The sequence below is a fragment of the Lampetra fluviatilis genome, chromosome 23, assembly GCF_964198595.1.
Source record: "Lampetra fluviatilis chromosome 23, kcLamFluv1.1, whole genome shotgun sequence".
Lineage (NCBI taxonomy): Eukaryota > Metazoa > Chordata > Hyperoartia > Petromyzontiformes > Petromyzontidae > Lampetra > Lampetra fluviatilis.
In genome coordinates this window covers 9,547,376-9,562,472 of record NC_136297.1, presented here as the reverse complement: position 1 = coordinate 9,562,472, position 15,097 = coordinate 9,547,376, and the positions used below count along the sequence as shown (strand labels likewise).

General features: G+C 54.7%; 1 protein-coding gene across 9 annotated transcripts; it reads left to right on the top strand.

The window, feature by feature from the left end:
- Positions 1-423: 423 nt before the first annotated feature.
- On the top strand, positions 424-14,823 carry LOC144940746 (uncharacterized). 9 transcript variants are annotated; one of them, XM_078867133.1, is made up of 11 exons: positions 463-547; positions 3,418-3,562; positions 4,477-4,594; positions 7,937-8,212; positions 10,004-10,249; positions 10,503-10,632; positions 11,256-11,381; positions 11,864-12,028; positions 13,171-13,377; positions 13,865-13,983; positions 14,690-14,823. In XM_078867133.1, exons 3-10 carry the CDS (start codon positions 4,489-4,491, stop codon positions 13,890-13,892), a joined length of 1,284 nt encoding a protein of 427 aa, XP_078723259.1. In that variant the 5' UTR covers positions 463-547; positions 3,418-3,562; positions 4,477-4,488; the 3' UTR covers positions 13,893-13,983; positions 14,690-14,823. The 9 variants fall into 9 exon arrangements, with proteins under 9 accessions (XP_078723261.1, XP_078723259.1, XP_078723260.1 ...); XM_078867129.1 differs by lacking the exon at positions 463-547 and adding an exon at positions 557-839; XM_078867130.1 differs by lacking the exon at positions 463-547 and adding an exon at positions 557-839 and having other exon boundaries at positions 4,472-4,594.
- The last annotated feature ends 274 nt before the right edge of the window (positions 14,824-15,097 follow it).

Below are 15,097 nucleotides of genomic sequence, written 5' to 3'. Positions count from 1 at the left end.
CCCACACACTCTTACATGCATACGTGCACACTCACGCACACTGTCACACACACGCACACACACACCTGTGATGATAAGGAGTCGCAAGTGTTGAGCCTGCACGCATCATGGCTCCCCATTAAAACCCAATGCCCCTCGCCTCTATCGGCACCCACTCAGCCCCCACGACCTCCTCCTCCTGCCCATTCATTCGTGTCGCGCCGTCTCCCTGCACCCCCCCCTCCCCTCTCTCTTCATCCCTCACTGCGAGGACTCTCTCCCTCACTCCGTCTCTCCCTTCCCAACAACCCCACCCTCTCTCCCCTACCTCCCTTCATCCCTCCATCCCTCCTCTCTCTCCATTCTCCCTCGCTCCATCTCCCTCCACCACGTCCTCCCATCTCTATCCATTCTCTCGCTCCCTCCTTCCCCTGCCTCCCTCCCTCCTTACCCCCCCCCCAACTCTTCCTCCCACATCCCCTCCCTCCCTCCCTCCATACCCCCCCAACTCCTCCTCCCACATCCCCTCCCTCCATCCCTCCGCCGTGAGTGAGCTTCTCAGACGCCGGTAAGCCGCTAGGCACACTTACCACCCCCGCCGTCGGCATCATCACCCACCATCACTCATCATCGCCCACCATCACCCATCATCGCCATAGTAGCCCGCCCCCTCGAATCCCTATTAAACCCCGCGGGAGTAGCGCGGGCAGGCACACGCTGAGGGGGGTGGGAGCTGAGAGGGAGAGAGGGGAGATAAGAGGTTAAGGGAGATCAAGAGACAGAGGAGGGGAGAGAGAGGGAGAGAGAACTCTGCTTGACGCTTACCTGCCCCGCGGGGAACGGCTCTGGAACTCGCACAGGTAAGCCGCAGGTGAACTACCTATGTGTGTGTGCCTCTCTCTCTCTCTGTGTGTATATGTGTGTGTGACTCTCTCTGTGTGTGTGTACATGTGTGTGTGTGTGCCTCTCTCTCTGTATGTGTACATGTGTGTGTGTGCCTCTCTCTCTCTGTATGTGTACATGTGTGTGTGTGCCTCTCTCTCTCTCTGTATGTGTACATGTGTGCGTGTGTGTGCCTCTCTCTCTCTGTATGTGTACATGTGTGTGTGTGTGCCTCTCTCTGTATGTGTACATGTGTGTGTGTGCCTCTCTCTGTATGTGTACATGTGTGTGTGTGCCTCTCTCTGTATGTGTACATGAGTGTGTGCTTGAGAGGGTAGGAGAGCAGTGGCGCAGTGGTTAGCGCGATCGGATATACGAAACCGACGACCTAATTTCAGTTGCCGGCAGCGGCTAATATCACCGGTGAATTATATCTGAATCGGTTTCCGGACCTCACCTAGATCGACTGGGCCTTAAATTAGTACCCGCTGCTTGGCGAGGCCACACCAACCCACTCGCGCGGTGGGCTTTGCACGGCCTGAACCGGTGCTCACACGACACTTGACCCAAAAAGACTGCCAAGGCTACACGGGGGGCCTTTGTCTTTGTACCAGTAGCCGGCAGTGGGGTTGGTCAGCTCTTTACTTGCTCCACTGGAGCCAGAGAGACGGTTCACTGGTGGGTATAGAATAGTTTTTGTTGAAATAAATTATTTATTTGGTGAGGCCGCCGCTGCGTTGGCAGTGGTTGCGCACAAGAACAAATAGCGCCCAAAAAATGTCAACACCTTCGTCAATAACACCGTGGCCTGGAAATGCCGAACAAATATATAATAGGCGACGTTTCAGGCAATTATCCTTTCCTCGTAGGAAATGCAATTGGCCTTGACGTATGTAAGCGAAACAAATCAACTTCCTCGAGTTTTAACAACAACAAAAACACCGGTTTGCAATATCATAAGCTTAGATTCGACTCTCGATCAGGAGCACTTTTTGGTAAATTTCACTCGCCACTGGCGTTAGCCGTGGCCGGGAATCGAACTCGGGTTGCCCGGCGGGGTTCACATCGCTGTGCAGTGAAATAGATCGAGGCACCGCCTTCACCGCCCCTCCAACAACCTTTGTACGGATACAATTTCAACAATAATTGCCACCGCCAATCACACTCTCGCAGTCTAGGTCGATAAAGTATTAACTACTTTGTGGGATGTCGACAACAATGATCGTCCGTCTTTTTGATGCCCCCCGCCCCCCGCAATGAGAATTTGTAATTTCCATGAGGACCGCTCATGACTTCCACGGTGAATTTAGAATCAGCACGCGTTTAGAGAATTTGATGACCGCTATACATTTCCACGTGGCGATAAGCCACTTGGTTGAGCTATCATTTGTGGCCAGGTCGCTTCTGAGATAGAGCTATACAGCTCGGTGGGACCTTACCTGATAAGATAAATAATAGTTGAATTGTTTAGTTAAATATATACGGCGACTAAAACATAGTTTAGTTTAAATTTAAAACGGACCACACGGTAGTCATGGAGATGTTGGTAGCTAGACTCTGCTGCTGCTGATGATGATGATGATTCTCAAAGACGTCAAAACCGGTGCAGAGTTTCTCTTTAGTTTTTTCGGTAAAGTCACGTATAAAGATAAAATAATAAATTAAATAATAGCATACGACGTTTCGATTGCAACACAAGCAATCATCATCAGGTATAAATAGCTCTCTGTGCCTATGTGTTGCTCTCTCTCTATGTATCTTGGTGATATCTGTCTGCTTATATGTCTGTCTATAGTTTTCTGGTTAGATTATTGTTGCTATTTCATTTATACCTGATGATGATTGCTTGTGTTGCAATCGGAACGTCGTATGCTAGTATTTAATTTATTAATTTTTTTTAATACGTGACTTTACCGAAAGAACCAATGAGTATTTTTTGCAGTCACGAAAGCTCCAAATTAAGATCGGTGCAGAGTTTGTCCAGTTTCACGAATTTCGGACGTAGACGTCAGCGTTTAAACTACGTCGGGGGCTCCCGGTCTCGGCACATCTTGGAAGCTCCGCAGACGTTTGAGCCTTGGTCAGCACCTCGCACGGGAGACTGCCTGGGTATGAATGAGACCAGGTTCGGGGATGTCGGGGCTGCGAGGTGGTGCCAGGAGGTGGCAGTGCGGCAAGGGATTCTACAATCCATCTGTGCGGTGGTTTGTCTCCAGCCACTCTCGAGTTTTCTCTGAACCACACGAAGCCAAACATCTCATTCGTGGGGGGCTAGTGCCGGATTATCCTCGTAGCAAAAGTAGCTACATATGTAGCTACGGGCCTCGCACTTTCAAGGGTCCCGCGCTAAATTTTTCAAGCTGTCAATTCCGGCTCAGTGATTCTGCACTTGCTCTATTACTATAGTACTATACCGCCTTCAACTTCAATGAACGACTGAGTGTTTAAGGTTAGCGATTTGTCGTAATATCTGGCTGTATAGCAAATGAAAAAATATAATTACTTTACTGTACAAGTTAAAAATGTGTTTTAATATGTCTGCGTTTTTACATTTAGGGCCCCTTTAACATATGCTACAGGATCCGCACTAGCTTCATCCGGCACTGGTGGGGGGGGGGACCAAACATCGCAGTGGGGTAGGGATCCTGCTACTGCTGCTGCTGCAAAACACTCATCCTTGAGAACCAGTGAGGCTTTCCTGGTAAGACAACGAGCGTGACTGTGCCACTATTATTGTAGTTGTTGAAAAAGAGAGAGACGCCGATCCTGCCGTGGTTGTCCATGGTAATCGCACTGGACTTGATGCTCCAGAGGTCACCGGTTCGATCTCTAGGCGCGGCGGGTAAAAACGGACGAGTTTCTCAAATTTCCCTTCCAACCGGTAGTATAAACGTGTATGCCACGGTTAAGTCGGTCGGCAGGTAGCGTGCGGTGGGGTAAAGTGTGGGTGCTCGTACACTCTTGCAATAGGTCTGGCGAGGGTGGGAGTGCAGGTTAAACATTCCCTCTCGTGGAGAAGAGGTTTTCACCTTTTTCTGGCAACAAAACAGGTGTTAAGATGTTAAAACACCAAACTGAAACATACTCTTTGGTTCTTTCGGTAAAGTCACGTTTGGTATAAAATAAAATAAATCACGACGTTTCGGGCGCAACACAAGCGTCCGTCATCATACCGACGTGACTTTACCGAAAGAACCAAAGAGCATGGATTCCTGCAGTCACGAAAGCTTCAAATCAATACCAAACTGAAACCTTTTACAAGGTATCATGTCTGCATTAACCACATATACTAGTGGTCAGAACGCAAACAAAAAACATACTCTGACCGTATATGCATTGTCCTTGAAACTGATTGGTCCACACCAGAGACAGCTTTCTTTCGAGCCTAGTATCGAGCGGAAGTCTTTCCGCCAGCAGTGACGTGAGCGAGCAGTTGCAGGGCCGCGCCTTTGCCTGTTACGGACCGAGAGATGGTGCCGATGATGATGACGACGACGACGACGACAAATTTATCCGGGTTGCGTAAAGAATGTTGTCACGATGCCGTTGGCTACGTAAACGGCGCGAGCGAGGTTCAACTTGCATGCGTACGTGCGTACGTGTGATGAAGCGCAGGCCACGTGAGACATGGCTCCCCTCTCAATCCTGGGGGGAGCTCAGCGGCTCCCCTTCCATCTCCTCCTGCTCCTCGTCTTCGCGACTTGGACGGGGCCTCGAGTCAAGGCTCAACAGGGTGAGTATTGGAGTAAGGGGGGGGGGTCCCACAGCCCTACCACCTACCCCCACCCCTACCACTGGGATATTTGCACAGGGTTGGTGTACGGTGATTTTTTCTGCAATATTTTGCTGTCTTTTCTTGGATTTTCTGTTTGCACATAGTCACTATAAGATGTTTTCTTGTTCATGTTTTTTGTTTGTTGCGGTTGCACCCGATTCAAGAGCCGAATGGCTCACAGGGCTATACCTAATAAATTAACTTTGAACTTTTAAACTTACCCCACCCGACAGCTTTGCTGTCAACCCACACGGTTTACCGCGTGTTCTTCTACAGGGAAATTGAGTTTTCAGGTCCGTACGGCGTAGAGCCGTTTCAATACGGGCACATTAAAGAAAATGTGCCCATTAGTTTGTGTTTCTACCTTGTGATGGGACTTTGTAGGATGAACGTTGAGATTTTATAACGGGGGCACGGGGTGACCAATAAGGTCTGACTTTGTCTGTAATAAGGTAGGAGGCACTGCTAAGGGGTTGAGAGGTATGGGACAGCCAAACTCGCTGCACGCGCCGGATGATTGCGACACCATTGTCACGGTTTAATGTAATCGGCGCTCTCGCTCTCTCTCTCTCGCCATCTCCACGTCACGAGGGAAGTGCTTAACGCATTAAGACGTCCCGCTAATAAACCCGGAATGTTTATTCATTATTATTGTATTTAATACCGCGGGATTAAACGCCGGGCATGAACGCTACGAGTTGCTCGGTTCGCCGAAAAAAACTTTTTTTCGTGGTGGGTTTGTTCAGGGGGATGGTTTGTTTGTAAGCGTCTCGCACGAAGACGTGGAGGTAACGTTAGAGCAGCACATAGACAAAACACATTCCTCCTGCGGAGGGAGCTGGTAGGAACGTTGGGTTGCTCGGTCAATGGCCAGGGTCAACGGCGGCGTGGTGTATTCCGCAAATATGCCCGACTGTGAGGGCGGGCACAAGCCGGCGTGAGTAGGTTAAACGTTGAGTTTTATAAGGGCACCACGGTGTGACCAGCCCCTCCCCACCCAGCCCCACCCCTCCCACCCAGCCCCTCCCCACCCTCCCCACCCAGCCCCTCCCCACCCAGCCCCACTCTCCCCACCCAGCCCCTCCCCACCCAGCCCCACCCTCCCCACCCAGCCCCACCCTCCCCACCCAGCCCCTCCCCACCTTCCCCTCCCCACCCAGCCCCTCCCCCCCCACCCAGCCCCTCCCTGCACAACGGACGGACGGACACAATAATCCCCTGTGGGCTGGTGTAACCAGGAGGTTCCTACCAGTATAATGTTGTCGGTGACTCCCTTCGCGTGTACGTCGAGGAAGACGACAGCCGGACCTCAGCTCGCAGTGGGGATGGTTTAATGTTGCATTTGTACGTGTTTGGGTGATTTGTTTACCTTAATTGTTCTTTGCATTCCTATCGTTTAAAAAAATCGTTTATTGTTGTAACGTTCTTAGCCACCCCGACTGGACATCTGTGAAAAAGAGCTTCATAGCTCATCGGATTCCTCCAGTAACGAATACATATTTTGAATTTTGATTCAGTACAGCAACAAAAATGTGGGACTCCACACCGTTCTGTCTGTACGGGATAGAGTGTTTCCCCCTCACGCTTGGGTTTTCTCCTGATGCCCCAGTGTCCTCTTCCCCACACGTACAAACAACTCGTTCATTGGTCGATAACACCCTGAAATGAGGACCGCAGAACTTGGGCAATTGTTGGTGCCGGCTGGCAGTTGCCGTTCCTGCTTGTCTGTGCCATCAGTCGTTCCTCTCTCTCTCCAATACGAGAGCGAGCGAATACTCTTGTCGTGTTACGCAACATGTCAAAACACCTTCTTGGTTCATTCGGTAAAGTCGGCCACAACGCAAGCAGCCGTCCTCAGGTGAAGAATGTTATTCACCTGAGGACGGCTGCTTGCGTTGTGGCCGAAACGTCGTGAGAATTATTTTATTATGTTTTATTTTTATTATTTTATTACTTCCCTTCTACGTGACTTTACCGAAAGAACCAAGAAGATGAATCCCTGCAGTCACGAAAGCTTTAAATCGAAAAATGTCAAAACACTCCCATTATCATCGTGCTGTTGTCAAACCTCGAAAGTATTCTTGGTTCTTTCGGTTAAGTCACGTAGATAAAAATAAATAAATAAAAAATTGAAAATAATTTAAGCAAAAAACTACAATAAAAAGAATGCAAATAAAAATAGTAAAATATAATTAAATGTGTATTCTTTATTTTTATTGTGGTTTTTTGCGTTTATTATTTGCAGTAACATTTTTATTAGAATTTTTAAAATTTGTATTTTTTTTTGAATCTACGTGACTTTACCGAAAGAACCAAGAATACGAATTCCTGCAGTCACGAAAGTTTAAAGTCAAAATTTAAACCCCCAAAGTTTTCAAACGTGTGGCGGCCCTCACACTGATGGTGTCTTATCGGCGAAAGTGCCCTCTCCCCCCCTTATTATATTTATTTATGATCAGTTCGCTCTGCTGCATCGTCATCATCATCAGGGGTACAACGGGATCACCACGGATCACTCTGAGATTACCCCTGAGCTTGTGTGGGATAACCCATGGGTTACCGTGGGATTATCCGTGGGTTACTCCGGCAGTTACCCCTCGATTATTCTGGGGATTACCCCAGGATTACTCTGTGATTGTTCGTGCTGCGGGATTACTCACTGTGGTCGCGTGAATTCGAGATCACGCGTTCAGAGCCGCGTGCCAGGTGAACGGCGCGTGCTGTTCCAGGTGATGTGTATCACATGAGCCTGTGATGTACCTGCGATGTTCAATGTAATGTGCCACGTGAGGTCCCTGTGATGTTCTCGGACCGAGGACCTACACCACATGACTGGATCTGTGACGTTCTACGCAATGTGCCACGTGATGTACCCTGTGGTGTGTACCACGTGATGTATCCACGGCGTTCGAGGACCGTCGGTAGTACACCACGTGACGTACCCGTGATGGACTGCCAGGGGCTGCACGTGTACACGTACACACACACGCTTACACACACACACACACGCTTACACACACACACGTGTACACACACACACGTGTACACACACGCTTACACACACACACGTGTACACACACACACGTGTACACACACGCGTACACACACACTCGCGTACACACACACACACACGTCTACACACACGTGCACAAGTTCAACATACATACATCCACGTGTACACACGTGTCACGTCAACCACGCGATTACAAAACACATCACCCCTCCCTCCCTCTATCCACCATCTCCTAATCCCCTCAACCCCTTCCTCCCTGCACGGCTTCCCAACCCGTGCTCCCGCAGATCCGTTCCGACGGCAATTCCAGCGCGTGCCGGACCACGCCCTGCGGGCCACTGCCGGCGCCCCGAGGGCGCACGTGCGAGGAGTCTCGACGGGGGAGTGCGCCCTCTTGTGCCTGTCGGAGCGTGGCTTCCACTGCGCCTCGTTCGACTGGAGCGGCGGCGGGGGGGCAGCAGGGGGGGCAGCAGGGGGGGCATGCGCCCTGCACGGAGAAGGGCTGAGCGGAGAGCACGGCCTCGAGGTGGCGGAGGGCACGGACCACTATTCGCGCGTGGAGGGTGGGTGCTGAGAAGACGCGGCACGCAGAGAGAGACGCGCGGAGATGGATAGGCACGCGGAGATACAGACGGGCAGAGAGACGGTGAAACGTGTGGAGACAGACAGGCAGAGGCTCGGGTGCTCATTTGCGGCTGAGTTAACCCAGGAAAAGTCCAGGGCCGTTTCAAATATTCGTCACCGAGATTGGCCGCGAGAGCGAACTGGGGTCACCGGGTTGATAGCACCACACTGCCCCTCCCCGCACAGACACAGACACAAAGATCTCCTTGGCAATGAGTGGAGTAGCCTAGTGAGTGCCGATAAAAATTTCATGGTAACACAACACGAAGACAAAGGCGCCACTCCGCCGCGTTGCCTCTCTACCAGACCGTTGGGGCAAGTGCCCTAAAAGCGTCCCCCACACCGCTTGTGACAGGCTAGGTGCACCTTGAGACAACGTCAAGTGTCGAAGACTTGCTGCTGGCAGGGGGACATGGGGCAGACACAGGTGTTATGGGTAAACTGAGATGACTGGCAGATGCACAACCTGGCGCCGTCTGGCTGTGTTTTAGCCGCCCCCCGCTCTTGCTCGTTGTTGTGAGCGTCGCTCATCTGCCCTCCGTCCTAAGCCTCTACACAGAGACAAAGATCCCCCGTATAGCCTGTGCTGTTAGCGAGCACTTACGAAGGCTGGAACGGCACACGAGGGGGTGGGTAGCCAGCACCACGCCCGACCGCCTTTGTCACCCCAGTGGTGATGTATACACACTGCACCAGGTACTCATTAGAGACTGAATCTACCTAGGGGAGGCCCAAGACCGGTTCAGATAGTCTCAACAGACTGTTACGGCAAGTGCTGTTCGCGAGTAACATCTATGATGGCCGGAACGGCACACGAGGGGTGGGGTGGCCAGCATCACGCCCGGCCGCCTTTGTCTCCCCAGTGGCGACGTTATTACAAACCACACCGGGCACTCATTTGGGGTTGAGTGGACCTAGTTGAGGCCCAGGACCAGTTCAGGCAGCAGCAATGCTTTTTTTTTCGCGTGCCACAGACCGCAACCACGATCCAACCTCTGTATGGGCCCAGCAGCGTTCCGGAAACCATCGAGCGATGAAGGAATGAAACCTCGCTCACAGCGATCAACAACGCAGCCCTCCTCCTTCTGGATTTGAAGCTTTCGTGACTGCAGGAATCCCCCCTCTTTGGTTCTTTCGGTAAAGTCACGTGGGTAGAAGAAGAATAATAATAATATAAGAAGAATAATAATAGATCACGACGTTTTGATCGCAACACAAGCGATCGTCATCAGGTGGGACAACCACAGCAAGAAAATAAACTGCTGAAGTAGGCGAGGGAGCTGCACGTGGCACGAGGTTATAGACGCCTCGGCGGTAGGGGGGGAGAGAGCAGAGGTCGCAACCGGGTACCCAATACCCGTACCCTGCCCGATGCCCGGCTACCCGTACCCGGCCGGGTACGGGTACGGGTAGCCGTTTGCGACCCTGGTGCGGCCGGCTACGGGTACGGGTAGGCCGTGAGTCACTGGTGAGTAACCGTTTGTCACTCATTTCGGGTAGGGTACGGGTACGGGTAGGGAATCAAAACCCGTTTGCGACCTCTGGGAGAGAGAAGGGGGGGGGGAGAGAAGGGGGGGGGCAGAAAGTGGCAACACTGAGGCAGAGATCTGCTGAGAGACCCCGTAGCAGCACCCGAGTCACTGGGGGGGGGGTGGGGAGAGATCTGCTGATCTCTCATTTTCTCCTCCTTCCCGACCCCCAATCTTTCCCTCCTCGTTCGGCGCGCGCAGAGGGCCCCCTCTCGCAGTTCCTTCCCTACGGGTTCGGCGCCATCCCCGGGCGCAACCACGCGGTGTTCGCCAACGTGAGCACGGCGGAGTGCGCCCTGCGCTGCCTGGACGAGGCGAGGTTCCGCTGCAACTCGTTCGACTTCGTGGTGGGGGCCAGGCTCTGCCAGCTCAGCAACTCCTTCGCGGCGCTCGTCGGCGGCATCCGCACCGACCTGGGCACCAACGTGATGCACTTCGAGCGCCTGAGTACGCGGGGGGGCGGGGCGGGGGGCACTGGGCTGAACACTGAGAGGTCACCGGTGGTCATTCAGTGGTAACTGGGTAAGCACCGAGTAGGTTACTTGGTGGTCACCGATTGACTTTCGGCGTCGCCACCGCCACCGCCAACTCCATCGCTGCGATCGTGACCGCCGTCGGCAAACAGCGTCGTCACCGCTCGGACCACCGTCATCAATCGGAAGTGGGGTCTGAGTGTGGATTTTGCTGCGTTTCCCTGCAGCCTCGCTGGAGCGCTCCTTCCTCGGCACGGCGGGAGCCTTCCTGGGCCACGGCTGGGTCCGCACCGTGCGCCAGATCGGGCCCTCGCGCTGCGCCATGCTGTGCCTGCGTGAGACAGCCTTCATCTGCCGGTACCACCACCATCATCATCATCAGCAACATGAGCAACATCGTGATCATCATCAGCAGCAGCAACAACGTCGTCATAATCATCATCAGCAGCAGCAGCAGCAGCAGCATTATCAGCAACATTATTATCATCAGCAGCAGCATCATCAGCAACATTATCGTCATCAGCAACATCACCATCATCAGCAATATCATCATCAGCAGCATCATCAGCATCAGCAACATCATCATAATTAGCAACATTATCATCATCATCAGCATCAACATCATCAGCAACATTATCATCAGCAAAATCATAATCAGCGGCAGCAGCATCGTCAGCCACAGCGTCACGATCAAACAGACTCAGCAGCGGTAGCAGTAGAAGCGTCACTATTATCAGCAGCAGCATCAGCAGCAGCAGCAGCATCAGCAGCAGCAGCATCAGCAGCAGCAGCTCTCGTTGTAGCCAGCAGCAGACATTCATCGTCGAGCTCCTGGAAACACGCCGCTGCCATCGTGCGCGATAGAACAGTGCCGACGAGAAGGGGTAGCGAGCGATGCGTTGTTGTTGCTGCTGTGGTTGTTGTGGTTGTTTACGGGAGTGAGCGAACTAATCCGAGGGGTGGGGTGGGGGTGTGCGCAGGTCGTTTGACTACTCGCTGGCGACCCTCGAGTGCCACCTCAGCAGCCTGATGGAGAGCGACGTGGGGAGCCTCGTCACCAACATGAGCCAGCCCCATCAACCACTTCGAGATGCGGCAGACGACGGGTGGGTACCGGTGGGGGAGGGGGGGGGGGGCGAGAGGGGGGGCGGGAGGGAGGGGGGGCGAGAGGGGGAGGCGGGCAGGGGGTGGGGGGTGGGAGGGTTGGGGCGGGAGTGGGGGGACGAGAGGGGGGCGGGAGGGGGGGTGGGTGGGGGACGAGAGGGGGGGGGGACGAGAGGGGGGGGGCGGGAAGGGGGGCGGGAGGGGGGAGGGACGAGAGGGGGGGGCGGGTGGGGGACGAGAGGGGGGGGCCGGACGATCTGCAAAAAAAGAGCTTGAAAGCTCATCGGATTCTTCCAGTACGAATAAAATAAATAAATATTCTCATTTCTGGGGGTGGGGGGGGGGGGGTCGACCTAGGGAGGCCCAGGACTGGTGCAGATAATCGTCACCGGTGTTGGCCGTGAGCGGGAATCGAACTCGGGTCGCGCAGCGCGCTAACCGCTACACCGCCGCTCCCCATATCCGCACACAACGCATCCCGCAGACTGCGGGGGCAGCTTCGAAGGCACCATGGGAACCCTGGCTTCGGTTCTGTGGCCACGCAACTACAGCGGGAGTCGAACCTGCGACTTCAAGGTCACCGTCCCGGAGGGGAAGATGGTCGCCCTCAACTTCACTCACTTCCAGCTGCACACGCGCGGCGGTGCCGGTCAGTGTGTGTGTGGGGCGGTGTGTGGCGGTGTGTGTGTGGGGCGGTGTGTATGTGTGTGTGTGACGGTGTGTATGTGTATGTGTGTGAAGCGGTGTGTGTGTGGTGTGTGTGTGGGGCAGTGTGTGTGTGGGGCGGTGTGTGTGTGCGTGGGGCGGTGTGTATGTGTGTGGGGCAGTGTGTGTGTGTGTGAAGCGGTGTGTGTGGGTGTGTGTGTGGGGCAGTGTGTGTGTGTGTGACGGTGTGTATGTGTGTGTGTGTGGGGCGGTGTGTGTGTGTGTGTGTCAAGCGGTGTGTGCGTGTGTGTGACGGTGTGTATGTGTGTGTGTGTGGGGCAGTGTGTGTGTGGGGCGGTGTGTGTGTGCGTGGGGCGGTGTGTGTGTGTGTGGGGCGGTGTGTGTGTGACGGTGTGTATGTGTGCGTGGGGCGGTGTGTGTGTGTGTGTGTGGGGCGGTGTGTGTGTGTGGGGCGGTGTGTGTGTGTGTGTGTGTCAAGCGGTGTGTGCGTGTGTGTGACGGTGTGTATGTGTGTGTGTGGGGCAGTGTGTGTGTGGAGCAAGGTGCACATGGCCTGGCACAAGCGTCGTGGTCACGTCACCGCCACTTAGTGGCGAATGGCGGTTGTTGTTGTTGTGTGGAGCAGTGTGTGTGTGTGGCAGTGTGTGTGTGTCTGGATGTGTGTGTGTGAGGCGTTGTGTGTGTGTGTGAAGCGGTGTGTGTGGTGTGTGACGGTGTGTGTGTGTCTGGATGTGTGGTGTGTGACGGTGTGTGTGTGTAGAGGGTACAATGCCATAGGATGATTGTGGACTATCCATACCTCGGGTTTAACACGTACGCTTTCGCGACCAATATCATCCGTAATGTTCACGTGACAAGCCTTACTAGTTGGCTGAGTCGGGTGGTGGCGGGTTCTAACGAGGCACACTTATATATTTACGCAATCTAACCCCAAAAAACATTCCTTGCACTCTAGTGGTAGTGCCTTACGCCGGCAATCCCTCCGTCAAGCCAGCCGACAGCGGCGGCGTGCCCGTAGCGCGCCGAGAGCGCCTTGCGCTTGACCCAAGCCGTTGCGTCCTCGCAACGTTCACGGGCGCTCGCTAACACCACTTGCCCCCCCCCCCTTCCCCCCGACCCCTCTAGGTGCGACGTGTGGCCCTGGGGCTGGGGGGGCTTGGGTGTCGGTGCGGGGGGGGGCCGACCCGGCCGGCGGCGGCCCCCTCCTGGCTACGTGGTGCGGGAGCCGCCCCGGCGGGAGCCTCCTCACCTCGCCGTCGAGCGAGGTGGCGCTTCGCTTCGCCACGGACGGCACGGGCAGCGCGGCCGGCTTCCGAGCCTTCTACTCGTCGGGTACGAGTTCGGGTCCCGGGTGGGGGGGGGGGGGGTCGGGGGGGGGATTCCGAGTTAGTTGGGGGGAGTGAGAGAGGGTGCGTGTGGGGCTTTAGTGCAGGTGGTCAGGGTCCGCTTCATCAGCAGCAACATCATCATCAGCAGCAGCAGCATCATCATCAGCAGCAACATCATCAGCAGCAGCAGCAGCAGCAGGAACCGCAGCACTGCCACCATCGCTACTGTCATCTTCGTCGTCGTCATTGCCACCACCACCAACACTGTCATTATCATCGCTGGTACCACCACCATCACCACCGCCATCATTATTACCACTACCACCATCATCATTGCCACCACCACCAAACACTATCAACATCATTTACTGCCACCACCACCACCATCATTACCACTACCACCAACATTATCATCCTCATCTACCGCTACCACCACAATCGTCATCGTCAGAGAACCACCGTAACCACCATGTCGTCACTGCCGCACGCAGACTGGCCGTGCAACGCGACGCTACGTGAGCCGGGGGTGTTTGCAACGCCGTGGTACCCGGCAACGCACCCCGCCAACCACCAGTGCACCTGGACCCTGCACGCACCGCCCGGATTCAGGGTACGAGCACGGGGACTCACACACACACCTGGGTGGACTCACACACACGCATCCATGTGAACAAACGCGACAACAATAACAACTTTCGATTTAAAGCTTTCGTGACCGCAGGGATTCATCTTCTTGGTTCTTTCGGTAAAGTCACGTAGAAGGGAAGTAATACAATAATAAAAATGAAACATAATAAAATAATTCTCTGCTTGCGTTGTGGCCGAAACGTCGTGAGAATTATTTTATTATGTTTTATTTGTATTATTTTATTACTTCCCTTCTACGTGACTTTACCGAAAGAACCAAGAAGAACAATAACAACCCCCGTTCGCCACTAAGTGGCGGTGACGTCACCACGGCGCTTGTGCCAGGCTATGTGCACGTTAAGGCCAAACAACCCGCTCTCTCCTGGTTGGTGCCGGACGTCAACGCTGTGGTGAGCAGTGCCATGGGGGGAGGGCCAATTTCAATCGGCCATTGCCCTCATTGCGTTTGTAGCCACCACAGTGGCCAAAGGGGGCTCTGGACAGGCGCGATGGGCCGGCAACCCGTCCACCTTCAACCCAAGTACTGTACCACTAAACCACGTGATCACACACACACACACACACGGCCGTCACACCCAGCCGTGCGTGACCGTCATTCGGCCAGCGTGGCCGAATGTCCTCGACAACCCCCCAACCCCGCACCCAGCCGGAATGTCCCTTTTCTCCAGGTCCACCTGGAGTTCACCTTCTTCGACATGGAGGCGGCCCTCTTCCAGGAGTGCACCTTCGACTACGTGGCCGTGTTCGACGGCGACGCGGCGGGGGGCGGCCCCAACCCCCGCCGCCGGTGCCCCCCCCCCGGCGGCATCCGCTGCCCCCCCCGCGGGCCCCCCCCTGCGCCGCCTGTGCGGGAACCCCGAGGTGCTGGAGCCCCTGGAGAGCGCGGGGTCGCGCATGACGGCGCAGTTCAAGTCCGACTCCAGCATCCAGGGGCACGGGGCGCGCGTGCGGTTCTGGTTCGTGACGGAGGCGCAGGGTACGTGGAGGGGAGGGGCGGGGTACGTGGTGGGGAGGGGCAGGGTACGTGGAGGGGAGGGGCGGGGTACGTGGTGGGGAGGGGCGGGGTACGTGGTGGG